At 37.6% G+C, this 27,829-nt stretch overlaps 3 protein-coding genes and 5 non-coding genes across 10 annotated transcripts; 1 reads left to right on the top strand and 7 right to left on the bottom strand.

The window, feature by feature from the left end:
* Positions 1-1,075: 1,075 nt before the first annotated feature.
* Positions 1,076-6,894, bottom strand: RPL4 (ribosomal protein L4). The gene is made up of 10 exons (XM_026121750.2): positions 6,772-6,894; positions 5,361-5,532; positions 4,452-4,558; positions 3,890-4,028; positions 3,190-3,314; positions 2,678-2,807; positions 2,092-2,248; positions 1,798-1,881; positions 1,300-1,420; positions 1,076-1,212 (listed from the first exon to the last, which is right to left on the bottom strand). The coding sequence occupies exons 1-10, from the start codon at positions 6,772-6,774 to the stop codon at positions 1,159-1,161; spliced, it is 1,092 nt and encodes a 363-aa protein (XP_025977535.1). The 5' UTR covers positions 6,775-6,894; the 3' UTR covers positions 1,076-1,158.
* Positions 2,558-2,628, bottom strand: LOC112996324 (small nucleolar RNA SNORD18). Its single transcript, XR_003262407.2, has one exon. It is a non-coding gene; the product is annotated as a small nucleolar RNA SNORD18 (small nucleolar RNA).
* LOC112996326 (small nucleolar RNA SNORD18) lies at positions 2,875-2,941 on the bottom strand. The gene has a single exon (XR_003262408.1). It is a non-coding gene; the product is annotated as a small nucleolar RNA SNORD18 (small nucleolar RNA).
* On the bottom strand, positions 4,094-4,193 carry LOC112996327 (small nucleolar RNA SNORD16). Its single transcript, XR_003262409.1, has one exon. It is a non-coding gene; the product is annotated as a small nucleolar RNA SNORD16 (small nucleolar RNA).
* On the bottom strand, positions 4,637-4,708 carry LOC112996322 (small nucleolar RNA SNORD18). Its single transcript, XR_003262405.1, has one exon. It is a non-coding gene; the product is annotated as a small nucleolar RNA SNORD18 (small nucleolar RNA).
* LOC112996328 (small nucleolar RNA SNORD16) lies at positions 5,603-5,703 on the bottom strand. The gene has a single exon (XR_003262410.1). It is a non-coding gene; the product is annotated as a small nucleolar RNA SNORD16 (small nucleolar RNA).
* A 102-nt stretch (positions 6,895-6,996) lies between the features above and the next one.
* On the top strand, positions 6,997-23,312 carry ZWILCH (zwilch kinetochore protein). 3 transcript variants are annotated; one of them, XM_026121748.2, is made up of 18 exons: positions 6,997-7,313; positions 9,196-9,247; positions 10,109-10,200; positions 10,327-10,445; positions 11,578-11,774; positions 12,259-12,338; positions 12,723-12,878; positions 13,120-13,191; positions 13,523-13,616; positions 14,473-14,528; positions 15,229-15,331; positions 16,359-16,438; positions 16,647-16,803; positions 17,814-17,842; positions 18,201-18,337; positions 18,627-18,722; positions 18,813-18,931; positions 19,650-23,312. In XM_026121748.2, the coding sequence occupies exons 3-18, from the start codon at positions 10,126-10,128 to the stop codon at positions 19,739-19,741; spliced, it is 1,662 nt and encodes a 553-aa protein (XP_025977533.1). In that variant the 5' UTR covers positions 6,997-7,313; positions 9,196-9,247; positions 10,109-10,125; the 3' UTR covers positions 19,742-23,312. The 3 variants fall into 3 exon arrangements, with proteins under 3 accessions (XP_025977533.1, XP_025977532.1, XP_025977534.1); XM_026121747.2 differs by having other exon boundaries at positions 10,105-10,200; XM_026121749.2 differs by lacking the exon at positions 6,997-7,313 and adding an exon at positions 7,458-7,715 and having other exon boundaries at positions 10,105-10,200.
* On the bottom strand, positions 21,629-27,043 carry LCTL (lactase like). Its single transcript, XM_064517721.1, is given in 7 exon segments — positions 21,629-21,744; positions 23,000-23,063; positions 23,551-23,612; positions 23,615-23,749; positions 24,230-24,356; positions 24,720-24,994; positions 26,890-27,043. Coding segments are annotated over 7 exon segments (933 nt in total).
* Between the last annotated feature and the right edge of the window lie 786 nt (positions 27,044-27,829).

Below are 27,829 nucleotides of genomic sequence, written 5' to 3'. Positions count from 1 at the left end.
CAGCTGCCACCTTGTGGCCCATTATAGTTTACTGTTAACAATCAATGCTTCCTGCATTACACAGTTCTTAAAAATTTCCCCCTAAATTCAGAGACAGTGCCTGACCTTTTGAAGTTTAACATCTAATCCTGTGAGTTCTGAGCTATAATATTGTTCATTTAAAGAAAAATCTTATTTCTATCCCCCCCCGGCACACTTAGGTAACTATCTGTCTGGATTTGTATTTGCATAAACAGGCTTCAGAGTCAAAATACTTAAATTTTAAGAATCACTAATATGACACACATTCAGGTACAAGGTAAATCTGAGATCCAGACAATACTATTTAAAGAAGTTCAACTCTTCTCTGTCAGGACTATCCTTTTACTCTTTAATTTTCCATTTTAAAACCTGCTCAAGATGAAGCAAAATCAGGAAGCTAGTTTTGTATTTTAAGTCACAGAAAAGTTTATGATAAATGGATTACTAAGTGGGGAAAAAAAAAAATCCTCAAGACATTGTTTGCAGGGTACTTCCACCCTATCCTTACAGAGGAGCTTTGTCATTCAAAAATTTATATATGCCAAGAGACCATGAAAGAAGCAAATGGCTTTTAATCTACAAAATAACATACTTGTGGCTTTTCCTAAAAGCAAGGTTCTGCATTACTTGTTGTTAAGGTAGTTTAAAAAAAACATAAAATACAAATTGTTACCATTTCACAGTAAACCAGTACATCATAATGATGAAAGTGAAAGAGCAGCTTTTATTGCACTGCTTGTGGGAAATAATGTATTGGTATTTTAAGTCAATGTGGGATATTGGGTGACAAACATCATTTTAAAACATTGTTTTAAAAAATAAAACAGCCTGTATTAAATAATCAGAATACTCTGTTGTGATGGCTACTTTCAAGTACCATTTTCTACATTCCAGGTTTACAATAATGTGAATGTGCTACTTGTATTTTTCCACATGTGCTTTTATAATGCTTTTAAGATCCTATTTTATTAGCATCATATTAACAACTTCCTAAGGCTGCTGAATTTCATTTTTCTCCCACCAAAATGCATGTGTCCAAAATGATAGGAAAACATTTAATTGTTTCAATAGAATTTATTAGCTGTAAATCCACAGTACAGTTTTCTGAACTTAGGTGGATGAAGTACTGCACTGTGTTTATGCTGCAACCTTTGCCTGTGCCTTTGCTTTCTTTTCTTCCTTGAGTTTGCGCTGCAAAAGAAAAAGAAAAGAGAGATTAGTGGCATATACAGAATTGGTTTTAATGCTTTACATTATACTACCTGCTTCCATTCTCACGTTTTGAGCATGGCGCAGAATGGTGTTGCGTCGCATTGTTTTGGCGTATGGGTTCAGCTTGATCATGATTCTCAGATTCTTCAGTGGATTCTTCTTCAGCACTCTACGGTGAATCTTTTTCCTGTAACGAGGGACATTTTTAGCATACTATGAATGCAGTTTACTATATTCTGTAAGCTCTTCACTAAACTTTATAAGTTTTTAAACAGGCTCATGATGTTGTCAGAAGGACAGAGAAAAAGCATATCCAACTCATAAGGATCTAGTTATGTGAGACAATTCCCCAAATCTTCAAGGTCTGTAAAACATTCTCTGAAATTTGATTTAGGGGAACTGTAACTCCTGATATTTACACCCAGAAATTGAGAAGTCAGAAATGCTGCTGATGTATGGTTTTTTTTTTTTTTTTTAAATACTGACATTTCTGCACTCTCAAGTCTTGCACTTGGCAATTAATAAAAAGATGGCACTCAGCATTTGTTAGATAAAAATTATTACTTTGGAGCACGCAGTGCCTTCTGGATTTCCTGGCTTCTCAGGATTCTTCCAAGGTCTGTATTGGTCATCTTATGCATTGGCAGGCTGTGAAACAAACATGCATAGTGTGAGTTGGATAACAGAAAGAAAACATAGCTAATTATATGAAAAAACAGGAATTTAAAAAAAAAAGTACTCCCTGGTCAGTACTAATTTTCCATACTTAAATTGAACTGAAAAATTTGTGACACTAACAGGTTATTTTCCAAATTTGTTTTTGCCCACTTAGTTGCGTCAAATGCTTGCTATGCTTACTTATAGTCACTCTTCAGAGTAGCAGCTTTGCGCCAAGTGCCATATAAATCATCCAGCTTGCGGAAGGCACTTTCAGTCCAAATGCAGAAACGCCCAACATGACCACCTGGAGCAAGTCTCAGCAGATTCAGCTTGTTTACATCAAGAAGAGTAATTCCTGTAGGAAAAACAAGAGAACCCTTGGATTTGTAATTAAATTTACAGACAGTAAGAGATAAACTGAACAGGAAGTAGACAGAAACAGATACAGTTTTGTTGGCTTTAAAGTTACATACACATTAAGGACAGAAACGGCCTATTAAACCCCAAACAAAACACACAAGAAAGGATCAGTCTTTTTCCAGGATAAAATTAACAACCTCATTTCTACTGCTCCAAATATAGTTTAATCATGTCATTTTCACATAAACATCCTCAACATCACCAAATCAGATTCCTGAAGACAACATATCAATTACTTCAATGAGAAGTCAGAACTTCCACAAAATCATGTGTTTCAGAAACACGGACCAATGAAGTGGAATCTCATCATTCTAGACATATTCTTCCAACAGTAAGAGTAAATATAAACCAAATTTAAAATTACCTGGGATATTTCTGAAAGCTCTTATGATACCATTGTCTTCGTTGTAGATGATGCAGGGTCCCCTGCGCTGGATGCGACGACGATTCCTCATCTTACCCTTTCCAGCCCGCATACGCTGGGAGGCATAAACCTATACAGAAATGAAAGCTGTAAGTATCCAGAACAGTCTAAATCTCTGTAAGACACAACAAAACCACCTAGTCAGAACTTCACAGTCATCACTGCTTATCCGAAACACGGACCAGTGAAAGTTCATCATTCTTTAAGAGATGAAAATTGACCTATTATTGTCAAGTAACAGTGAAATGTAGAGAAGTAAGTACAGAGAAAGTAAAGCAGCATAGTAAGGAATTTACTTTGGTGGCTTAAACTCTGATTTATACAGTTTCTTGTAGTTTTGTTATCAAGGAATTTTTAGTAGCATCAAATCAAAACAAAACTATTTAGAATTCATAAAATAATAATGGCAAAGTCTAACGACTTGGGTTGAGAATACACTTGTAGCAGCTCACCTTTTTGATGTCATTCCAAGCTTTAAGCTTCTTAAGAAGAAGAACAGCTTCCTTGGTTTTCTTGTAACTCTCAACTTTGTCCTCAACAACCAGAGGAAGTTCTGGAATCTCCTCAATGCGGTGGCCTAATGAGAATTTTACGATACACTAAGTTACCCACTGATCTTGGCCATACAGATTTCAAGGTACTGTCTTGCATGTTCAGAAATGATACAAAATCAAGAACAGTGGAAATGAAATTCAGTATCTAACAGGCAGGTATAGTAATTAAAGTAGTTGACGTTTCAATGCAGTTTTATTGGTCTGCCTCAAAAAATACTTTCTATACCCAAGTAAAGATTAATTATAATTTTTGGCTTGCATAAACAGAAACTGAACGGCATCGTCATTTAAAAATCAATTTCAGTTACCATGAACTGCAAGACAAGATTTGTGTCAGTAATGGACACAGAAGCACTGCAGGATCACCTGACATCCAACTCTATGTAGCCTCAAAGTACTTTCCTCAAGCAGTACACAACAAAAATACGCATCTACTAAAGAATGGGACTGCATCCTAAACTCTTTAAATGAGAATTTAGTTATATTTTATGTATTTAGTCATATTTCAAGTAACCACACAGTTACCGATGCTGCTCAGGCAATACAAAACTGCAAGCAAACGTTTCCAGAGAAAGAATGAGCACACTGGAATTCCCACCTTTAGACATGACCAGTGCTGGAAGAGCTGACGCTGCCAAAGCAGAACAGATGGCATAACGTTTTTGAGTTGTATTCACTCTACGGTGCCAGCGTCGCCAAGTCTTGGTTGGGGCAAACATGCGGCCTCCACGACACATCTATGAATCTACAGTTAAGAATAACCTTTTCCAAATTTCTTTTTCCAGTCTGAATCTTTAATACTTGCTCAGCATTAACTGCTCGTCAATCATCTGTACCAGTATGCTGACAGCAGGCAACTGTCACTGAGCACAGAGTAAGACGCAAATTACGACATCACGGCAAGACTGTATGCATCTTAAGATCTGAAATATCCACCACTCCTCCAGCGAAAAATCGATTAACTCTTCTCCAGTGTTTGCTTACTGGAGCTACCGATCACACTACAGTCATCTTAAACTCTGCGTGGTCCACATTGCTGTAGATCGCCATCACCTCAAGAAGTAGAAAATTTTAGTGCGCGTTTAGATACTTAAAAATCATTTTTCTTCTTGAAGAACTCAGCTTTACACCCGACTGAAGTGGCAGCTATGAAAGGATACATTTCCAAAGGCACCTTGGCCAGAGCGATGAGTTCCCCCACCTCGTACTCGAGGAATACGAGCAACAGCTCTCCCAGTACCCCAAGATTCAGCGCTGGTCTGATGACCTGAAACAGAAGATTTTAATTCAGAGAGTGTCAACAGTGCAATTTTTGCGAGTCACAGAAATGCAGAATTGAAGGCTGACAATCAGAACTTCCACTGTTATCATGCAGTTCAAAAACACGGACCAATGAAGTGGAATCTCATCATTTCAGCACAACAAATCCTGATCAGCTAGATGAACTCTTACCACATTAAAAATATGTTTAGGTCAGAATCAAGTACATTAACATATCGATGCCTAAGCTTGATCCCCAATTTGGAGGCCTGAATCAGTACTGCTATTACTAGTAGATTAAAACAGTTATGTGAATTACCATCAGAAATAAGCCTGAATATGCATGTTGCCAGCACAAGTTTCTCTGAAAATAGGTATCTGCTACTGCTAGTTTTTGAAGTAACTAAAAAATGCTCAATTATATAGGTTTATTCTTGACAAGCAGTTCAGATAAAAGTCTCATGTAGTCAGCGCAGAGCAGTGACCATAACATGCAGCTTTGCACCAGGATTTTCTGCCTGATATGCTATTTTTCAGACATTCTGTGATTCTTCTTGCAAAGAAAATAAATTCCATTTGAGAATCTAGGTGCCACAATACTTTCAGTAATACGTATTTCAGATAAGAGCCCAGAACCCTCCAAAACTTTTGTGTTTCATAATCAGAATGGTTTTCTTGCTTTCTATACAGAATCCCACTGAATAGAGCTTCTTTTATTTCAGGTCTAACTTTGTTTCTGTTTTAGCCCACCTACATTAAAACCAACCACTAATAGGACTACTCCCTTATGTTTTATGCACAAACCGTACCTGCAAGTTCACTGACAGCATAAGGCTGCCTGTTGTTTTTGCGCAAATTGGTGTGAACAAAGTTCACAACATCAGGGCGGATGGGAGCCTTGAATACAGCAGGCAAGGTGACATTTTTGCCTGATGCTTCTCCCTTTTCGGAGTAGATGGATATTAACGGTCGAGCACAAGCCTAAAAAAGAAAAAGGAAAAACTCTTAAGCACTAATAAAGCAAATTGTTAGTATTCAAAGGCATCATTATTGCTCAGAATGGAGGTGTCTTCAATTCAACAGTGCCAGCATGCTGACAGCAGGCAACTGTCACTGAACACTGGATAAGACGCAAATTACATCATCATAGCAATAATTTTCACTTAAAAAGTGTTTATTTACCACAGGCTTGTTATTTAGATTATGCTAAACATCTGAAATGTTGCAACCAACTTGTCTGCAATACAATATACAGCCTCACAATGACTACAAGGAAGCTAAGTTAGTATCAGTGAAGTTTCTTTGAAGTCTGGGCCCTCTGCACAACGTCTGGTGCCTCAACAGTTCTAAAGTCAAAAGTTAACAGCTAATATCAGCTTCCTTTCAAAAAAACAAAAGCTATAAGATGTCCCAAAATACGTTATTGGGCTCAGTAGCAACCTTCTAAAAAAAAGCCTCCTAGCATTATAAGGTGTGTCTCTTTAGTAGCTCATGGAATTACCAATATATCTTCCTTCCCTTTCCCACTAAAGGGCATAATTCATTTCAAAGATTTTAACCATATTACCGAATTAACCAACCAATAGCAAGAAAGGTACTATCTATGCACCTATTACTGGGTACTTGTCTGGGTACACTGACTCCCAGAGTTAGGGCAGAGCCTGTAACACAAGCACACAAGCTCAGTCTTGGTGAAGGAAGTGGATCACAAGCTGAATTACATTAACAATAAGAGTGTTCATTTGTCATCTGGTTCCAGACCAAGGATTTTAAAGCCTGCATCAGATTAACAAGAACAGTAAAGAAAAAAGGTGCTGCAAAAATAGCTCTTCTAACCCAACGTTGCTTCAAAAGCTTGCATACCATCTTGGGTACTTTGCTTTAAGGAAAACTGAGAAGAAAAAACGACAGAGCGCAGCAAGAAGGCTACGCGGGCCCCATCTCCCACCCGGCGCGAGCAGAAGGGCGAGTTCCAGCGGGCGGCGGAGCGAGGTCCCCGGCCGCAGCCGCCCGGCCCGGCCCAGCCTCCCCGCGCCGGCTCCACGCGGCAGCCTCAGCGCGGCCGACTCCAAAATGGCGGCCGGCGACCCACGCCTCAAGCCCGGGGGCCGCTGGCGGCACAGCTCTGCCCGCCGGGCCCGGCTCCCCTCAGCCCCGGCACACCGCCCGCCAGCCCACCAGGCGCACCCGCCCCGCTCGCCCCCCGCGGCCGCGCCTCACCATGGTGGCGGCGGTGGAGCCCCTCACGCTCCCTCCCGTCTCCGCCGCAACCCTGACCGGAAAAGGAAGGACCTGTTCCTAGTGCGCGGCTTTAAGCGATGTCCCTCCGCACCCGTCCCGCCGCCGCCCGCCGCACCGGCCAGAACCCGGCCCCAGCCTCGGCCTCGGCCCTCGCCTCCTCCGTGCGCGCCGTGACCCGCGGGGCGAAGCTCCCTCCCTTCGGACGCCTCCTTCGCTTCCACTCGCCTCCCAAACCGCGGGACTCTTTTTTGGCGGAGGGATTCGGCGCGACGGGTCACCGAGTGTCACAGAAATTATAAATTTTTTGAGGCGGTTTTTGTTTTTCCCGGGCACCTTTTTCCCGAGACCAGAACCGAATAACAGCGGCGCCCGGGCGGGGGCGAGCAGTTTTTGGCCGCCGTTGGCCGCGCGGCGCTGGATGTAGTGCCGGCCGGGCGGGCGAGGCGCGCGGTTCGGTTGCGGCGGGCCATGGCGGAGCGGCGGCGGGCGGCGGCCGCCCAGCTCTACGGCCGCCTGCTCCAGTGAGTCTCGGCCCCCGCGGGCCGGCCGGGGCTGCCCTGCCCCGCAGGGGCTGGGGGTATGGCGGGGAGGCCGCTGCGACGGCGGCGCCTTCGCGGTTCCGCGCGGCGTTGGCGTCGCGGTGTGAAACCGGCGCGGTGCCGAGCCGCTATCGTGGCGTTGCGGCGCCTCTGAGGGGCGCGGGGCCCGCAGCCACCGGCGGGAGCGAGCGCCCGAGAAGGAAGGGTTCCCTCTGTGTCGGTAGCTTATCCGTGCGGTCGTAATGCGGGAATAGAGGAGGACAGTGAAGAAGTTAACATCCACAGAGCACAGCGCTGAGGCGGGCTTAAAGCGCGTTTTGAAGGGAAAAAGAGAGCACTGACAACTGGAGTCGCGTGGGAGCGACTTAGGAGGCGCGGGGCGAGGTGTGCGCGTCAGGCAGCCCGACCGGGACGTGGTTCTGCGGCGCAGCGGCCGTGAGCTCTGGAGGAGGTCGGGTGCGGGTGGGCCCCGCCTCACCTGGGGCCCTGCGGAGCGGCCAGTGCTCCCGGCGCTGAGGGCTGGGAGTCCTGCATGGTGTCAAAAACAGCGCCTTGCAGCTAAACCTCTGCTCTATATCCTTGGCAACATGCTTCTTCCCTTAAAACGTAACACAAAATGTTATACCTGAAACTTTGCTGCCTTCCAGAGAAAAGAAAAGGAAAAAAAGGAACCAGAAACCTTTTTAAAGACTGTGGTAGAAAATCTTGAGCAAGAAGTAACATATGGATGAAGTAAAACTTAGTTTAAGTTAATGTGTTTTCAACTTGCGATGAGAATGGGTTGATGGGCAGTTAGGATGCTTTAGCTGGTTGGTGACATGTTAAAGGTGCTGTGTCCACCCTTCCAGGGTTTGTCCGCATTCAGAAAGTCTGCTGTTTTAATGATACTGTGCAAGATTTGACGTACTGTAAACTTTCTGTGGATTTTACACTGGCACGTGCCTTTACACTTCCATAAAAATTATTTCAGAAATTCTATTAATAAAACAATCAATCCCAACCCTAGTATCTTCTTTTTAAAGAGGAGTTTACTTAAAAATGCCAGGACACTAACAGTAGTACAGGAAGGCATATTTATGACGTAGACTACTGAAAAATACTGAGATATTGTTAGGGCTGGAGATTTTGGTGCTTTCTTAGTTTAGATAGTTGTTAGTGCAGATATATAACCACACATATTTAGTATATTGATGTCAGCATATGAAATTATGTTAGTCACAGTTAACTGTTTAACTGAAGTTACATAGGTTCAAAGTCTCAGATCTAGCTGAGATCCAGGATGTTGCATGCAGGCTTCTATCAAATTGGAGGTTTGTATCCTGTCCCTTTCTCCAGAATGTCAGAGACTGGAGAGTAATGAACTTCTCTACGTTTGTAGCTTACCTGACACCACTTTGTATGAATTCATTTAACTGTTTTTTTGTGGCATAACCAGTGAGTCACTTTTCCTGTCTGTGTGATTCTCTGGCGTAACAAAGATACGCTCAAGGAAAGGTGTAGTCCTGAGCTTGCAAACTGAGAAAGGTTGATGTGAAGCTCCATTCATTTCCTGTGGGACAAGGGAGAGGGGCTTTGCCCTGTATCAGTCGGCTTGCCTGATCAGCACCCATGAATCTTAAAAAACAAAACAAAAAGTATTGAAGTGTCAGGTGTGAAGTTTTACCAGGAACTAGTTTAGTAATTTTTTTGAAATGAACTGGATATAAAAATATGTTACATCTACTATAAATGCAAATTTAACTAAACATAGAACTATATTTTGAGACTGATGTTTTAGTTTTTACAGATAAATTTATTGTTTAATGAAGAATAGAGAGAATCACGCTTTATAAGTTTTTTTTTTTTCCTTTTTTTCCCACCTCAGAATTTATGATGAAGGAAAGAAAAGTATCCCTGAACATCCATATCTCTTTGAGGTAAACGCATATGTGAAAATGCAGCCATGTAATCTAAGTCTATCTATGTTTAAAAAACAAGCAAACTGTCATTGATGAACAGCTGGGATATGTGCCATTACCACATAAAAAAGTTTACTTCAGCAATACCTTTTTAGAGCTGCATCTACCTCAGGACAAAGAAGTACCTGGGGGACAGCTCTCCAGGGGCTGTCACCTGCCTTCACCTTCTTGTTCATTCCTGAATTGTCTCTGAAGTTTTGCAGCTGTTAAATTGCTTAAAATAACTGTAAGGAACAAGTACATGCAAGAATGTTATGGCAGGGGTAAGGCTAATTGTAGAAGGTGGTGGGACAGTGAGGACGTGTGTGGAAGGGAAAGACCTGCTACAGCAGCTGCCCTTCTGCTCAGGCAGAAGCTGGGTGGCTGCACTGAGCTGATAGCTTTGTGCTTCTAATTCATACCTTCAAACCTGCACCTTCTGATGGCACATTTGTTATCTGAGTGCTTTTATGGATATATACATGAAAATGGCAATTGCTTCTAATAGTTGCTGGAACACAGAAATGGTTGGAAGATCTTCAATGCTGTTTATTTGTGTGAATCTCTTCAGAATCTACTTCAGTTTCTTGTAGAATCAACACATTAAAGATGAACTGTTTCTGTGTTGGTTAGTTGCAAGCTGTTGTATTTTCACAGTTGATTTAAGATTCAGTTCAGTAAGTGCAATAAGTGTATTGCCATGAACAGATTAATGAATGGTTGCAATGGGACTGGAAAATAGTTTAGGGAAATGGTGAATTTTGAAATCTTCAGTGGAAAGTGCTGCTAAAATAGAACATTTATATGTAATGTATTAATTTTTTTCTTTTTTTCAGACAGATGTGGAGATCCATTTGATGGGTGGTAATTGCAAAAGTCCTGCTGAAAGATTTTGGAGTGGAAACAATATGATATATATTTTGCAAAAAGCAGTAAGTGTGTGCACGTGTATGTTAGTTGTGAAATTTTCAAATATAATCTGGGCTTTTGAATTTATTCCCATCAAATATTTTCACATACCCTTAATTTTTAGACTTACCTGGGCATTTCTCTTAAAGGGACAAAATGAAGAAAGTGACCTGATGGAAGAATCAAAAGCAGATGATGCTATTTATGACTCTGAGCTTTTACAAAAGGAGAGTTCTGGACCAGTTCCTCTTTCTGTTAGAAGAGCAAAGTAAGTTTCCAAGATCCCATTCGTGCTTTATAACTTCATACCGTCTCAACAAACAGATATATCATGGTAGAGTATATTGTTTTCTGCTGACAGGTAAATGAACTGTAAGATTTGAAAAGGAGCTTGAATTTTATACATGGATATTTCCTTCAGACTGCAAGGTCTAGTTTTTTTATACTTTCTTTTACTTTCACAGTAGCTATGAGACAGCATGATTAGTAAAATAAATGGAAGGAGTCCTAATAAGTGTTATTTTTCTGTTAATAATAAATATAAAAAAAAAGTGTGCTCTTAATTTGATGCCACAAAACCTGAAGTAAAATTCTCATTAAAAAGCAATTTGTAGTTAGTCTTCTCATTACTAAGAAATTTTGGATGGCTTCCTACAGACCTCTGTATAGGGGTGATTTTTGCCTCATACAGACTTAGTGTAATTTTCTTTTTTAAGTTTTGTCTCTCTTCCTAACATTCGGAACCTCTGTTATTTTGATCCTATAAAATTAAATTACGTTTTAGTTTAATAGTGATGGTATGACCATTTTTCATCATGGAAAAAGTCTCCTCCAGTTAGATGTATTCCTGAGAAAGTGTAGCTGTAGTCCTGATATCGCAAGAGCACTTACGGGCAGTCTCATTAGACTAATGAGACTGCCTGTGTGTAGGTGTGCAAAGAAATCTTAGTGAGTCTTGAATGCTTGCTTTTGGATGGCTTCAGTTTAAAAAAAAAAAAGTCTAGTTGGGATTTGATCTTTGGCTATTATTAGAATACTAAGGCATGGTACCAAAATATGATTACTAGTTTGCTTAAGCATGTTAAAAGGATAAGTTAGTTAAAATGTGAAAATCAATTATAATTTTAGTATTTTAGTCTAAATTAAAATATTGTATTAAATATATTCTGTTATGATATCTTACTTTCTCCTTTTCTACTTCATTTTTCTGCCTGTAAAATGATGATTATAATACAGAATTCTTTTTTGGAAAATGTTTTGATGTTTTGATTTATGAAACAGGCCATATAAGATTTAAGTGTTACTGTCCTCTCATTCGAAGTTCTATATAGGAGACAGATTTAGCTATTCCTAATACTTGCTGGCATCTGACTTTTTTTTTTTCCCATTCATGTCTTTAGGCAGTTGATTTCACTATATACAATGGTACAAAATCCAAACATGACCCATTTGAAGATAAGCAAACCAGTTGTGCTTCCTCCGCTCTGGATAAGGTGTGACAGCTCTGATCCTGAACATACTTGTTGGCTTGGGGCTGAGCCTCTCAAAAATGGAAACAAAATCACAGGGATCTACTTGCATATGGTTACATGTGATGGTAAGGTTCTCTGCTTATAATGTTACACATAACCTTGAATGAGAAAGAATTAAAAATAAAAAAGGGAAGGTTAACGTACTGATGCTACTTTTTTGGTGTCAGCTTGGTACTGCTCCGTATTCCCTCTTTAAGAAAAACAAAAGAAAAAAAAGATATTTTTAACCTGTGCAATGTACAAAGTAATTTTTTAATATATGCAACATATATAATATGACGTGACAGTATCTGTTCAGGACTGCCTTCAATCAGGCACAACAGAGAATTGAAATTGCTCCCATTCAACTTATGCAAGTAACTGACTCTTACTAAACATTTAAACGTTAACACCAGCTTTTATTGTCAATAGGATAAATGCAAGAAGAATGACTGTTTTCTAAAGAACATGAATGGTACTTGATTGAATGGAATATATAAGAATTAATTTTAAGTGCCAAATCCAGGCTGTGTCAAATTTTTTTTGATTCTTTCTTTTTTTCTTTCTCAGGTCCTACAGCTGATAAAACCTGTTTTGCCAATCTAGAAGAGCTCAAAATGGCACACAAGATCAAACATCATTCATCTGTGGTAGGTCTTTACAGTCTGTCGTGCCTCAAATCTAAGTTTTAAAACTTTATTTCTGAATTTATGATTCTGGTTTTGGGAAGCTTTATAGATAATATTTAGAAACTAATTTTAGCGTGATTCTCTAGTGTAAAGTACTTTTTTGTAGTAACATTTGGGCTTCCCATTTTGTAATGCGTTTGTCTGACATTAGTTATTCTTTGTGTGAACTGCTTTTAAAAATATTTTGCATGGGTGGAAAACATCCTTGGTACTATACTATTTTGTATTGAGATCTCTTTGGCTGACATCATGAATTAACTAACAACAGTCCTTGCAGAGCTAGATTTTGGAGCCTTAATCTTGTGTTCTTGTTTTTTTAATTGTTTTAAAATATATTGGTTCTAGGTGATGACAAAAGGCTTTGCTCAGTATGAACTTATCAGAGCTGCTGCAATAGAGGACACTCTTGTAGAATCTGGAAGTAATATATATATTGATATTACATGGAATACTGTAGATAAGATTCTGCAGACTCCTCCGCTCACTTCAGCTGCCACACTGGTAAGTAAAGAAGGAGAAAGCAAACAAACTCAAACTCTTTCCACTGCTTACATCATGAGTAGTGTAAAGCATAGAAAATGGGTTTGATTTTTGCCAGTTGTGTTTATTATTCCTTATTTAAGCTATATAATATGTTCATAATCTAAATTATAAATTGTGTTAATCTGCATTTCCCTAATGCAAATTTTAGGATACTTGATTTCTAAAGTTTGAATCTGATGTAAACTTCTGGAACTTTCAGAATATTACACTGGAATCTGGGGACCCCAGAAGTCCTGTATATCAGCTATATAGAGAACTCCAGTTTCTCCTTGTAAGTATAAGGAAGAAATTCAAAAGATTTATTTGGAATAATGATTATATGTCTTGATTTACTCTATTTAAAGTTCCATTGGATGTTTCAAAGATCATCTTAAGTGTTTATTTTAAACTTTGAATTGAGTTTTAAGAATCTTGAATACAAAGAGGATGAATCATGAACACAAAAGTGAGGAAATCCTGGAAGTTTTAAAATTCATAGTTAGCTATGCAGGCAGAGATTTGTCATTTTTGGAGAAGTTACTACATTTTGAAGTATGATATAGGCAGGACCTCACACAAGAGCTGACCCGTTTGTTTTGTTATGTGTTTGATGCTGGTTTTAGGCTTTGGCAGAAGGTTTGAAGACAGGTGTGACTGAGTGGCCTGAGCCCTTAGAATCTGAATCAGCTGTTGAACTTGTCCAGGAATTTCTGACTGGTATTTGTTGCCTGTTATGCGGGAAGGAGGGAGAGAGGGATGTCAAATTTCGTGAAATTATAGCTAGTTTCTAAGCTATAATAACCTGCACAATGTAGTTAAATTGATTATTCAGTACATCTCTCACCCTTTTCTGTGTACTTTGCACAAAAAGAAAAAGTCATTTTTTGTCTTTGTAAGTTGACAGAGTTAGGAAGAAACACAGTTTAAAGTTGGCTATGCTAAAAGGTGATTTAGCAAGTTCTCAGTGCATCTTTCAAGTTATCTGAAATGCACATGAACTTGTAAAAGTGCTAAATGCCCCTTTAGATGGTGATAGAAAACAGTGCCTTGATGGTATCTTGAAATGAAGCACCCAAAATAACTGCTTGCTTCAGAATACTGCTGTAAAAAAGTAGCTTGTCAGAAAGTTTAAGATCTTAGAAAATGAGTCTATAAAGAAAATTACATATAGGAATGCACCAAAAAACTTTAAATGCAACTGTAATTTTTTGACAAATGAGTATATAGATACAATTTGGAGAAACCGATAAAGATTTTCTCTGATAAATACATTTGGAAGAAAACCAGAGACATTTCTTAGACCATCTGTTCAGTTGCAGTGATTAGGCAAAAGGGGTGACAAGTTAATGCTTAGATGATAAAATATAGTAAAGGTATATGGGGAAAGCTTGTCTCAATAATAAAACTTGATCAGAAATTATCTCAGGCTGTATGTCTATTCAATAAAAAAGATGAAGCTTAAAAATAGGTATGTTTGTATATATCTGTTAATTATTATGTGCCCAGGGATCAATACAATTGGTTTGACTATGTGTTTCTTCGTAGTGCTGAAATCTACTTTCTCCTCCACTAGATTTAAAGATGAAACTGGATGGATTCTGTACATTGGGAAACAAGAATGAGACAGAGGTATGCTCAATTTCCAAACAATTTCCTTGTCACTGTTGTTCCCCTAGTAACTCTACTAGTTTGACATTTTAACTACGCTTCTTGTGTATGTTTGTTCATGTAAATATATACACATAAAGATATAAAGAAAGATGGATCTCTTGCTTTCTGTATCTGCTGAGTAAAAATAGTAGAAGTGGTGTTTAAAGGCAAAAATAGCAGTTTTGTAGCTGTAGCTTGTAATAGAAAGTCCACTGTAATTTTTACCTTCAGAAGGTCTTCCTGCTTTTTGAATTCTAAATGTTCAACCAGTGATTATTATACATATTTTTAATGTAACTTGGTGGTGTTCAGTTGGCAGCCTTTGAGGGAGTGGAGCTGTTTTGGTTTGCTTCTTTCCCTTCTTTTTTCACTACCAAAAGCTTGTAAAACAAACTGCAGTATCTCAATTTTGATGAAAAGTCTTTCCAATAACAGGCTTCTCTTCTTGGAACAAAACTAACAACTATCCAATTTGCTAAATCTGAAAAGAACTAGTTTCGCATTTAAATAAAAATATGCTTCCTAATTACTATGCAGTATGCTTGCATGCAGAACTACTAACTGGAAGAGGGAAAAGAATAGTGTTGCATCCAGTTTCGATCTTTAGAGAGTGTTTGAGTTTGTAAGGTCTTTGAAAGTTAGGCATTCTTTTTACCTAAGACAAACATATCTCTTTCAGAAAATTAAATGTGACACTGCAGCAGTGGACAGTTCAATAAAATCAATCTTCAGTGAGCGAGGAGACCTGGATTTTGCTGAACAATTATGGTGCAAAATGAGAAGTGAGTGTCTTGGTTTTTCATCTGTTGTCTTATAATTCTTCTGTTTTCTGAACCTACTGTACTGTACTGCTTTTTTGATGGACTGGTGGCTTTTAGTGGCTTTAAGGACTGATCAACCCTTTCATGGAGTTCTGTTACTGACAAACTTTTCCTAAGAGAGCTAATTTTAGGTATGTAAGATGACATACTTTCTTACAATATATGAACATACACCAACATCTAGCAGGATATATTATTTTTCATTTTATTAGTTTGATTGTTAAAGGGTGTTGATCAGTAGTACTTATCTGCTCTAAAATTTGAAAATTGTATATCTATAAAATTGCTTCTTACTAGATCAGAAGGAAATACTTTAAAAGTTGATAAAGCTGCATGCAAACTTTGTCGCTGTTGTAATCCTACTTGCAGTCAAATACACTTGGTCAAAGGCTTTTTAAACTTTTTTTTTTGAATTACTACTCAACTGTTCCAGAGATTATGACAACTCTTTTCTGTTTGAGGGAGGGAGTACGTAACCTTTAAATACCTTTTATTCCTATTATTGTAATCACTATCTTGGCAGAATCAAAACTGGATGGCTAAAATGCACTGCGATGACTGTGATGAGTTCTGCTTTAAGGGCATTGTCAGCTGCACAATGTGGAAGCTTGTTTCTTATTTGGGAAGCAGTTAGGAGGACAAATAGATACCAATAGTTCACTTTAAATTTATAAAATATGTTGTGCTGCAATGTATAGAGAGAGAATGTGGTCAGAATGTGTTAACTGACAAGTTGCCTCTTGTTATGTTCTGTTTTCTAACAGTCGCATGCAATTTAGTGGTCTCTTTTGATCATTGCATCTTTAGAGTAACCTTTGTTGAAGTCATGATATGACAAACGTAACAAAAAGCAGTGCAAGCTGTTATTTCATCTGTCATTCTTTAAATGAGGGGGTTTGTTTTGCAAACATTGACCTGTATTTATTGACTTAACAGCTAAAGATGTAGTCTAGACTGATAAATAAGATACTGCATCTTTTTTCTTAAGGCATCAGTTCTTATCAAGAGTTGGTAGAATGTTTCACATTCATCATAAGATCCCTGGAACATGGCGAGATACAGCCATGGGTATGTATTTGTATTCACAATAAATTTTATCCTTTCGAGTTGTGTAAAGTAGGATATAGTTCTTGTTATTTAAATGCCCTTATTTTCTGTCTTGTTCTTAAATTACGTTTGCATGTCACAGCCTCTGTTTCCATAGTGTCTTACTTCTAAACAATGTTTATGATATTTCATACATTGTTACATCACAAGAAAACCTCTTTAATTTTAGATTCATCAAGGGAGTAGCAGTTTGCTAAGTAAATTGATTCAACAGTCTTATCATGGAAAGATGGATGACGTTTCCCTCAATGGTATCACTCCCATTCAAATGCTCTTGGAGATTGGTTTGGATAAGATGAAGAAGGATTATGTCAGTTTTTTCATAGGTAAGTCTGGTATCTATTGATACGATTAAAAACTCGGAGAAAGTTACTTCATCCAGGAAATAACTGATGTTTTGTAAACCTTGATCTCACTTCTGCTCCCATCTGCTCCAGTGCTGGTCAGTAGCTTCCTTAATATTTGTACTTTTCAGCCGTATATATTTTCATAATTTAAAAAGTAAATTTGTTTGAAAATGATTATAGTTCACATAGCCGTGGGTTTTTTTTGTCAGTCTGAAAAAATCTTTAGCTTGAACTTTGAGTAAAATAATACCAGACTTACATAGCTGTAGACTGTTTTGTTTTTTTCATCTGTTAGCTCTAGGTGAAAAAACAAGGCACACAAGCTCTTTCTTTCTTTTCTTCTATGGTCTACATAGGTTGAAAGGAAATCAGGCGAGGATATTTATATGTAATATAAATTCTGTGTTCATACAGTGTCTATTATTTAGAGAGAGATTTTTGATTATTTTATGTGTTATACTGAAAAGAAAAGCTAGGATGGAAAGACTTTTGTAATGTTAATTTGTTTCTTTAAAATGTTGTGGCTTTGTTTTCAGTGTTACAGCTTTACGTTTTTCTGTTTCTGGGAGGGGGTTTGCCTTTACCACTGTTATTTTGCACTTCCTTTTGCTTCATCTCTTCATTCTTGATTTCTTTCTTGTCAGCCTGCTTTCATTCATTTTCTTTCTTTAATTTTTGCTACTTGTAAGCCTCTATGTCCCGAGGGTTTTTTTTTTGTCTCAAGGTATGTGGCACCTACTTAAGTTTATTCATTGTATTTCCATGGATGTGCAGCAGTAAATTATGCTGATGCCTCTGCCCTGACACTTTACAGGGTTTTTCTTGTTTTGAATAGAGAATCGTGTCAGTTAATACAAAAAGAAGACATCGATGCTAGTGATTTGCACTTTTTCTTTGCTGGAATTCCCAATTTGATTTCCTGAGTGTTGTTTATATTTCATCTGTCATTATGTACTAAATTTTAATTATTTTTCCTGTTCATTTTACAGGCCAGGAACTTGCAACATTAACCTACTTGGTGAGATGCTTCTTTTGTTATTCTGAAAGCAGCACAGGGTAGAACACACTTAGCTGATGGTGGGGTACAAGTCATCTCTTTCCCATAAGCTAAGAAACTGAATTTCAAATCATGAGGATGGGACAATATACTGTAGAAATGTCATTATATTGTTTCCCTATTTTTACATTATTTCCTTGGTAGCAGGTATGGGTCATTGTCAGGCAGGATACTGAACTGTGTGGACCTTCGTTCTGACTGTTGGGCAATTCTTAATGTTTTGGCTTCTGAAAAGAAGCAGGAAGATGGTTTTAGTATAGAGGGCATGTTCTGTGTTGGTGTAAGCTGAGTTAATAGCGGAAGCTGTTTGCTGTTTCAGGATTACTTCATTTCCACATCAGTAGATCTACAAGAGCAAGTTCGTCGCGTTCAAAAACTTCACCATATGCTGGAAATAATGGTCAGCTGTACAGTCTTACTTCAGTTTAAACATGAGAACCTCTTCCCTTTGACACAGTAATTATTTAATTCTTACTTTTTGCCCTTTAAATGACTAGAATAAATAGATTTGCTTGGATGTAAACTGTCTCTTAAAAGAAAAAAGAACAAAAGCCTTCCGTAATGTCAATGATTATGAGACTGTAAAAGCAGTAATGGATCTTCGTGTTCAATTTTGCTTTGTGATTGAAAAACAAATGAAATTATAAAACATGAAGATATAGTTCATTTTTCACAAGGTTTATGCAGTGTTGCACAAGCATTTCTCCGAAGAACGTTACTAACTAGATGATTCCTATTATTGTAGAACTTGTATCAAGTATTATAAGGAAAACCCTCTAAATGAGAAGCATGCATTTCAGCTGCCAATCAGACCAGGTCTCGTCAAGAAGTTCTATCAAAAGTAAGATAAACTTCAATGTTCGTAGCAGTAAAATTCAGATTGTGACCGAATACATGACTAAATTCTGACATTGTTTGATTATTCTATCAGTGACCATCCAGAAATATGGAAGGTGGACATAATTAGTGGGCATGGACAGAAGGAGGTTAAAACAACGTGGCAAGTTAGTACTCACCCCCCAGCTGAACATATGACATCCAACAATATAGGTAAGGAATTCTTATATAGAATGGAATAATCAATGTTGACATTTGTTACTTTCAAAACAAACTTAGTTTTTCATATGGGATTCAGTGGGTCTTAACCTTTTCTGTCTTACAAATGTCTTCAGCAAAACCGAAACAATGTTTTGTTCCTTATAAAAAGTAAAAATGTGAGAGGGTATCTACTGCATGTTTAAGGCTTTCAGAAAGCAGTGCTTTCCCTGCCTTCTTACCTTTACTGAACTCTTTTGAGAGTTAATTAATCACAGAATAGTTTTAATCACAACATGATTAAAATAATTTTAAAACTGTTTTTAAAATGTCAGTATAAAAATGACAGTATACCTCAGAATAGGTTTGAAGAAAAATTTACCTCTTATTGAGTGTTGCCCTCTACAGAGTCTGAGAAGCAAACAAGTGCTAAGAAGAGGTGACATGCCTTGCTTCATAAAATGAAATGTAGGACAAGTGAAAATGCATGAGAATAGGGAAGAATTCGGAATGTAGGCTGGTAAAGAAATGGTTTGGATTTTTGTTTGTAAGGCAAGGTTTGATACAGGGTTATGCTTTAGTAAAGCTTTCCTGTCTTTCTCAATTTTTGTCAGTGTTCCTTTCAGAAAACTGAGATTTTGAACCAGTTTTTGAAGCTGTTACATGAACTAATCCCTGCAATTTCTGTTTCTAAGAATACTGTCTAGTCATATCTTTTCTTTTGTCTGTGCAGGTCTTCTTTGCGATTCCACAGTTAATGGAGACAGTGAAGAAAGAATGTATTTTATTACAATGGCTAAATGCAGTCAGGTGCATTTCACGTAAATGCATATTGCTCTACAAGCAGGCGCTTGCAAGGTACAGTAAAGGGGAAAGTTTAGTATTATTTGTATCCCAGCAGTACATTTAGAAATGTTCTGTGATTCAAAGAACAGCACATTTTCTTATTTGTTTTGGTGTGCTTAGTGTGACGTCTGCAGCTATGATTCAACTGTACACATATAGTTTGTTTATAAAGACTGTACAATTATGAATAGACCATATAATTGCTTTGAAAATATATTAGGTTTTTGGTTCATAAATTTACATACTTTCAATAAAGTTCTACACTTTGGGATTTTAAATTTTACTGATTAAGAGTGCAATCAAACGCTGTTCATAGTATGAATTATTTTAACCCAACAAAACAACCAATGTCGTCACTTTTTTTTTCTGCTGTCATGTGACATTTCATCACCCAGATATATTTGGAAAGCTGTTCATCTAGTGCATTGTGAACTTCTGACGGACGGTTTGGTTTTCTCTGTCCTGTATTTATCAAATTTATCAAATTATTTTTCAAATTAAGTTTCTCCTTCAATGGAAAGTAAATTATTTTAACTGTGGTTTCGTATATACTTTTTCATCATTTTCTGAAGCGATGTTCAGTGCAATTGGTTGGGCATTATCATTTAAAAATGTTGGGATTAATTAGATACTGTGTGAAATCTTTTGGTAGTATAACTTTAAACAGTTACATAGTATAGTATATGCTTATTAATTAATTTGAGAAGGAAGCCTTTTGCATATAAGAAACAATAGCTATTGACATTTAAGAATAAGAAAAATCTCAATATTCCTGCTTTTTAAAAGCTGTTAAAGTCCTACTATTTGTGATTTCTTCTCGGTAAACCTTAGTTCTTGCCCCTTTCCTAATATTACATACTAAAAGAGCAACTATCAGTTTAACAGTCAAAGCTTTTGAATAGAAGCTAAGAAATAGGTCTTTTCTGTATTTGTATATTTTGCTTTGCATTCAGTATATGCATGTGTAGTGTTGAAACTGTAGTGCAAGCTAAACGGGAAACTTGTTTGTTAATTTGCTTTAGAGGAATAATTTCAAGCCCAACAAAAAGAGGAAGTTGGATGTATTCTGGAACAAAATTTTTTTTGTAATCGTGTTTAACTTGTTTCTGGCTGCAGTAGGACTGAATTTGAGGTGGAATGTTGAATTCTGAAGTGCTTGGATTACTTATTTTACACATTCCTAGATGCAATATATTATAATAAAGAAAAAGTTGTATGAGATAGACCTAGTCCCCTATAAACAGAATTAGATACAAGGATTCCTTGGTATAAATCTGACAGTGCAGTTGCCGTCTTTGATAAACCGCTTTGACTATTTCTTCTTCAGACCTCAGTAGTAAGGCGTATATTATCCTTACTTTTACACATGAAAGTAGGAGTTAATACATAAGCAATGCCTTCGGAATTTTTAAACCATATTTCATTTGAAAGTTATGTGTCTGTGTCTTTTTAAATAGTAGTTGTATGATAATTAAAAGTATATTGATGAACAGACTGAAAACAGAATTTGCAAAAAACAGCCTTTAATCACTTGAAATTTATCTCAGCAAGATCTGAATCATTTCATTCTTAGCTGTATAATAGTTTCCAAAATAAGAAGCATAAAGTCTGCTACTTAAAATTAATAGAAAATAATACAAAAAACAAATGTACTTTGGGTGTTGATTAAAATCGTCTTAACTATGTTTTGTGAATTGAATATAAAAAAACTATAGTAGCAGTATGTAGACATAGGTAAAGTAATATTTCTTTATCATTATTACAGTGCTACAAAAATAGGCATCTGTGGTAAACTTTAATCAACGTAATAAAACTAGCATTTTATTTATTATACAAAATGAAGATACTATGTGTAAGCATGTAATCTTAGCTATGATTTTGAAGGACAAACATTAGTAGGACAGCACTGATAAGTATGCAGAGTGTGAAAACTATAGGAACCACAATCTCTGTCACCATTTCCATGTGAGTAATCAAGGGATCTAAAATTTGAGAAATGAGTAGTATAAGAAAGTTAATCTTCTGGAATATATTCATTATTAAGTTAAGGCTTTTTGAATGTTTAAGGAAAAAATTATTTTGTTAAATGTTGATATTAGCATAAACATCAATCAAAACAAAAAAAACCATTTTCACAAGTCTGTAAAAGTTGGAGCAAGTCTGTGACAGGTTTTCCTCATTTTTCTTTGAGGTACATTTTTAAAGATAGGTCAGTTCTCAAAGGACTGCAGAAATTGTGCTTATTGCAAATTAGTGCATTAGCAGTATTCTGCTCCTCCTTTAGTTTTCAAGGGAAGAGTAGAAACAAAAATTGTCAAAGAATAACTCTTAGGAAGCAATCTAACCCTTTGAGGAGTGCACTGAAACACTTTGGAAAATAAAATGGGTTTTATTTTGTAGAATTTTGCTCTGCATATAAGTCTCAAAGCATTTAGTAAGCACAGCTCATTCAAACAAAACATCATGTTACTCATCAATTGAGGCTATGTAGGACAAATTTAGGAACACTGCTTGGAGTATTTCTACTGTGAGGTATTTACCTCATCCTTCTTATAAGATTTTATACTATTTATCTCATCTTTCTTAAAAGTTTCAGAAATCCACTGCTGTAGACTATTTTGATAGTTCAGGAATTATGAAAGGTCCTGAATTACACTGGGAGGGTCTTTAGTGAGATTGATCAGCCTGGCACTGTGGAAATCCAGGCAAGGTCTGCTGTATTTATGTGTACTTAAGCAGCTGCTGAAGTTGTGCTGTTGTCAGCTTTGTTACCAGGAGTATGAAAGAGCAGAAAGGTGGCTTAATGCTATGCTAGGCTGATATTTAACCCCCCTTTGTTATAGTTTTGTTCTATGCGGAGGCCAAACATTGGAGAGCTTTTCTGTCTGAATGGTTGCCTTGAATTGTCTGGTTTTGTATTATTTTCATAAGAACACTTAGTCCTTTTATTTTAAGGAAAATACTGTCATCCCTACCCTTGTTTTTAAATAGTAACTCTTACAGTTTGTGAATTGTATTAAAATTCAAATTTGATCCATTTAGTTATAGTGATTTTAGCTAGCGAGAATAAGTTAAGGCATTTTTCTTTGGAGCCTGTTGTATCTTAAAGCTGTTGTGCTTTCAAAGGGAAAATTTCTTTTAGGATCCACTAGTAGTAGTATTCACAGATATGTTTAACATCTGGTAGTTACGTAAGATGCTTTTATAAAGCAAATAAAAAAGAATAACCATAATTACCTGCAGCAAGGAGTTGGTTTGTGATAGAGCAAGTGTCCATTGCCTTCTGATACCAACTTTCCACCTGAGAAGATTGGCATGCTATCAGTAGTTGTATTAAATTGTAAAATATTCTGTCTCATTCACAGCAGCTTCTTTTCTGTGTCTGAACTCTTGTCCACAACAATTCACTTGAAACTATTTTATTCTATCAATATATGATTTTCTGAAACTTTGTTTGTGTCTTGGTGATTTTTATTGCAATATGTTAGTTGCTTGATAAAATAAAAATAATGAATAAAGCATTAATATATTCCGTATATGGTGCAATTAAGTAGCGTGTATGTGTAATTTTCTAATGTGACAGTACTGATAACTTAGGATTCAATTTTTTTGATCATATCAGTAAATCCAATTAATGTTTGTGCAAAGAGTAATCAAGGTTGTTTCCACTCTCTATCTCTGGAGACATATATAACACATATCCCTAGGTTACAGAAATGAAGTTCTTGAAAATCACTGTGATTTTTGCCCATACCTTAAAAACAGAAAGATTTAGTGATTGACATCACCTCTCTTGGATTTGGGAATCCATTTGCACTGATGATCTTTTTATAATACTCGACAGATGCCTTGGATATTGTGGTTTGTTCTTGTTTTTAAAATCAACGTGGTGAAATCCAAATCTCTCAGAGAAACCTTTGTTCCATTCAAATTTATCCAGCAGAGACCAGGCCATATAACCTTTGATACTGACGCCATCATTTATAGCTGTAAATAGAATGCAAGTTATTCTGTTAAACTTGTTGCTTATGTGTGTCCTTCTTGAAATAGCGTGCTATTTGTGTTTTATTTTATACAAGAAATAGAGGAGGAGAAGGGGGGAAGGAGACAGGAGGAGGAGTAAAGAAGTAAAGAGTTATTTAGATCCTTTGAAAATGTTATCTTTAGCTTAGAGGTACTAGAGCTCCATAGAAACAGTAATTAGATGCCGTTTCTCCTTTCTAAAAGTGGAAATTGATGATTACTACAATATTGAGTCTCCTGTAGTTACTGTATTTAATAGCATGAGTATGTTTGGTGAGGCTGTGTTATTCTTGTGATAGAACTTAGTATTTTGCTGTCTAATCTGATTTGTGAATATTTCTTTATGATGTAAATTATAAAAGAGCTTTAAAAAAAGGGGGGGTGAAAAAGGGCAAGTAACAGCACTATACATTTTATGCACTAAAAAGATGTTTTTAAAGTTACCTTTCAGTATTTCATTAATATATCCTTTCAGATATTCTATCCGCCATTCATCATACAGTTGAGTACACTGTACCTTTTCAGAAACTCCATTCTCTGTCACATAAATGAGAGGGTTCCCATACTGTGTCTGCAAACAAAGATGTGTTTAGACTGGAATATTCCATATTATAAACAGAAATGATTTTATTTTGACAGAACATGAAATTCGTAGTAAAATGGATTAAAACTAGTTCCCAGTGTCTACTTGCAGTACCTTTAAGAAAAATATGCAACTGAATTTAACAGTTAACTAGGATTTTTATTTTAAAATGATGGAAGTCTATAGCTTTCCCAATTGAAATTAAGATTCTTGGCAAAAAGAGGACTTCCAGTATAATGAGAAGAATATATTGGCAAAGCTGTTAAAAACCTGTCCTGCTAAGGAAGGTGCATTTCCTGTATGCAGCCAGACTTCTGGTTCACTTCTTTGAAAGATTTACTCCATAATCACCTTAATGAAGTTGAGTAATCGTCTGACTCCCCAAGGCACAGAGTATAACCATTCAGATCCTGGAGCTGGCCACTTTGGGTCCACCAGTTCTGCCAGATCACTGTCTGTGTCGTAGCTGGACACATGCAGAGAGGGAAGGCTCTTCTGTATAACATATCAAGTAGTAAAATGACCAATTCCCAGGAAATCCGATGTGCCTTAAATGTAGCTTTTCTTTTGCACTGCGAAAGTTGGTAATCTTGATGTGCCTTGGCCCTGCTGGACACTCTTCCTGCCTATCGTAATAAGTACAGGAAACGAAATTTTGTGCTGCTCAGAAATATGTTTTCTTTACATCACAAACAATAAATACAGTTTTTCTAAACTTAATGTACAGGACGGTCTAATTTGATCGCTTTTTCCTTAAAATGAAAGAAACTTTTATCCTTTAGTTTGGAAAAATATTAGTCATGTACAATACATGGAGAAGTGAGTTAAAAAAGGATTTCCCCAAAGAGCATGATAAATGTCAGCAGAATGCTTGGAAATATAACATGACAAGAAAGAAAGCGCTTTGCTGCTAGGTACATCACTTAGTCGTTTAATGAAATAGAGATAGTGGAACTCTCTCAAAATGCAAACTTTTGTACTGCAGCTGCAGAGGATGCGTGGCCAGGTTTCCTGGTAATGTTATTAGCTTCTTAGGCTGTTACATACTAAATTCTCTCAGAACTACCATTTGAAAGTTGAAATTCAGCTGATCAAAATAATACATGTTCATGGATTATCTTTTAAATACTTTTTTTTTTTTTAATTTATAATCAGACTTTCTGAGAAGATATGAAGCCTGAAATAGAGGAATCTGTTCTGTGCTGTAAGTTTGTACATGTTCAATAGCTTTCAAGAGTTGGGCTTTTAATAAAAAATACCATTTAAAGTGTATGGATGTACTGAATAGACTATGAAATGAGTAGACTCATTGATTGCTAAGGCTGAAGACTTGTGCATTCAGACAAATACTGCTGTTCACCTGACATTCAGGAACCAGTTCTCTCTCTTGGACACTAATGGATCTGATTTCTAATCAGTCAGGCAAAAGTTGCGCTCCTCAGAGAGGAGGGGATGAACTTCCCAAGAGCAGCAGTGAAGATACTACTGCTCCTGTAAGGGAGGCCCGAGGTAGGACAAAGACACTACAGAGGGAGGCTCTGGACAGTGTTGATATGAAAAGCTGTTTGAACATTCACTCTAAGGAAAGGGGTTCTGAGCCCAACGAGAGAGTCTGTAGGAGAAGCGGGAAAAGCACCAGTTCTGTTGGCTTTAGAGAGCTGGGTGGATTTTTTTCCCCTCTACAGTCTACTCATGTAGCTGCCTAATGCTTGGGCTATGTGTGTGCAGGTGACTCATGACAGTGGAACCTGCTATCAAACGCCTTTGAAGGTACAGAGTCTGTAAGCAAATTCCCCCCCCCCCCCTTTTTTTTTTTTTGGTCTTTCTGAAGCAGTGCTGGTGCCCTCTCGTGGCTAATTGTGTGAAAGAGAACTAACATTAAAAATCTGTTGCCTAATAACTTTAAATAAATAATAATAATGTAGTTTATATACTGCCTTTGATTTAAGAGGCAAAAACATGCATTGAAACTATGAGGAAATAGTAGAGGGCTGCTAAAATGCAGTCAACCTGGAATGGATAGCAATTACCACCTTGGAATTGGCTGCAAGATACAGAAAGCCAGTCCCACTGTTCTTGTTATTAGTGTATGCATTGTGGTATGATATAGCCTATTAATAGCCTATACCATGTTATAAATCACAGAAACACAGAATGGTTGAGGTTGGAAGGGGCCTCTGGAAATTGTCTAGACCAATCCCCCTGCTCAGGGCAGGCTCAACTGGAGCTCAGGACTGTGTCCAGTCGGGTTTTGAATATCTCAAGGATGGGGACTTCACAACCTGCCTTGGCAAGCTGTTCCAGTGTTTGATCACCCTTGCAGTAAAAAAGTTTTTTCTTATGTTTAAATGTAATTTCCTGTGTTTCAGTTTGGGCTCATTTCCTCTTCTCCTTTCACTGGGCATGAGAGAGAGCAGTCTGGCTCTGTCTTCTTTACGTCCTCCCATCAGGTATTTACATAAGGCTGAAGAATCCCAGCTCTCTCAGCCTCTCCCTGCATGTCAGATGCTACAACCTGTACCGTTTGCCTTCCTAGCCACAAGGGCGCATTGCTGGCTCAGATGTAACTTCTTGTCCACCAGGTCCTTCTTCAAAAAGCTGCCCTCTAGCCTGCGGTTCCCAGCTTGTGCTGGTGCTTGGGAGAGGACTTTGCTTTTCCCTTTGTTGAACTTCATGAGATGCTTGTTTGCCCAGTTCTCCAGCCTGTCGAGGTCCCTCTGAAGGGCAGCTCAGTCCATCTGGTTTATCAACCACTCCTCTGAGTTTTATATCATTTGCAATCATGCTGAGGGGGCATATCATCCAGGTTACTAATGAAGATGTTAAAGTATTGCCCTGAGTTTTGATGCCTGCAGTACACTGCTAGTGACTGATCTCCAGCTGGACTCCATGCCACTGTTTACAGTCCTTTGAGCCCAGCAGTTCAGCCAGTTTCCTGTCCACCTTGCTATTCATTTATCCTACTTGTACTTCTCCAGTCTGTCTACAAGGATGTGATGGGGTCAAAAGCTTTACTAAAATCAAGATAAACAACATCCTCTGCTCTCCCTTAATTTCCTGAGCTAGCCATCTCATTGTAGAAGGGTATCAGGTTGGTCAAGCTTGATTCCCCCTTCATAAATCCATGCTGACTACTCCTAATCACTGTCTTGTCCTTGATATGTTTGGAAATGACCTCCAGGAAGATTTACTCCATCACCTTCCCAGGGATCAAGGTGAGGCTAACTGGCCTGCAGTTCCCCAGATCCACCTTCTTTCTCTTTTGGAAGATAGGAGTGACATTTGTTTTCTTCCAGTCCTCAGGAACCTCTCCTGATCACCATGACCTTTCAAAGATAATTGAGAGTAGCCTTGCAATGACATCGGCCAGCTCCCATAGCACTTGTGGGTGTATCCCACCAGCTCCTCTGGACTTGTGCATGTCCAGTTTGTTTATATGTTCCCTAATCCGATCATCTTCC

Source organism: Dromaius novaehollandiae, chromosome 10 (genome assembly GCF_036370855.1).
Source record: "Dromaius novaehollandiae isolate bDroNov1 chromosome 10, bDroNov1.hap1, whole genome shotgun sequence".
NCBI classification, from domain to species: domain Eukaryota; kingdom Metazoa; phylum Chordata; class Aves; order Casuariiformes; family Dromaiidae; genus Dromaius; species Dromaius novaehollandiae.
This window is presented reverse-complemented; position numbering and strand designations above follow the sequence as displayed.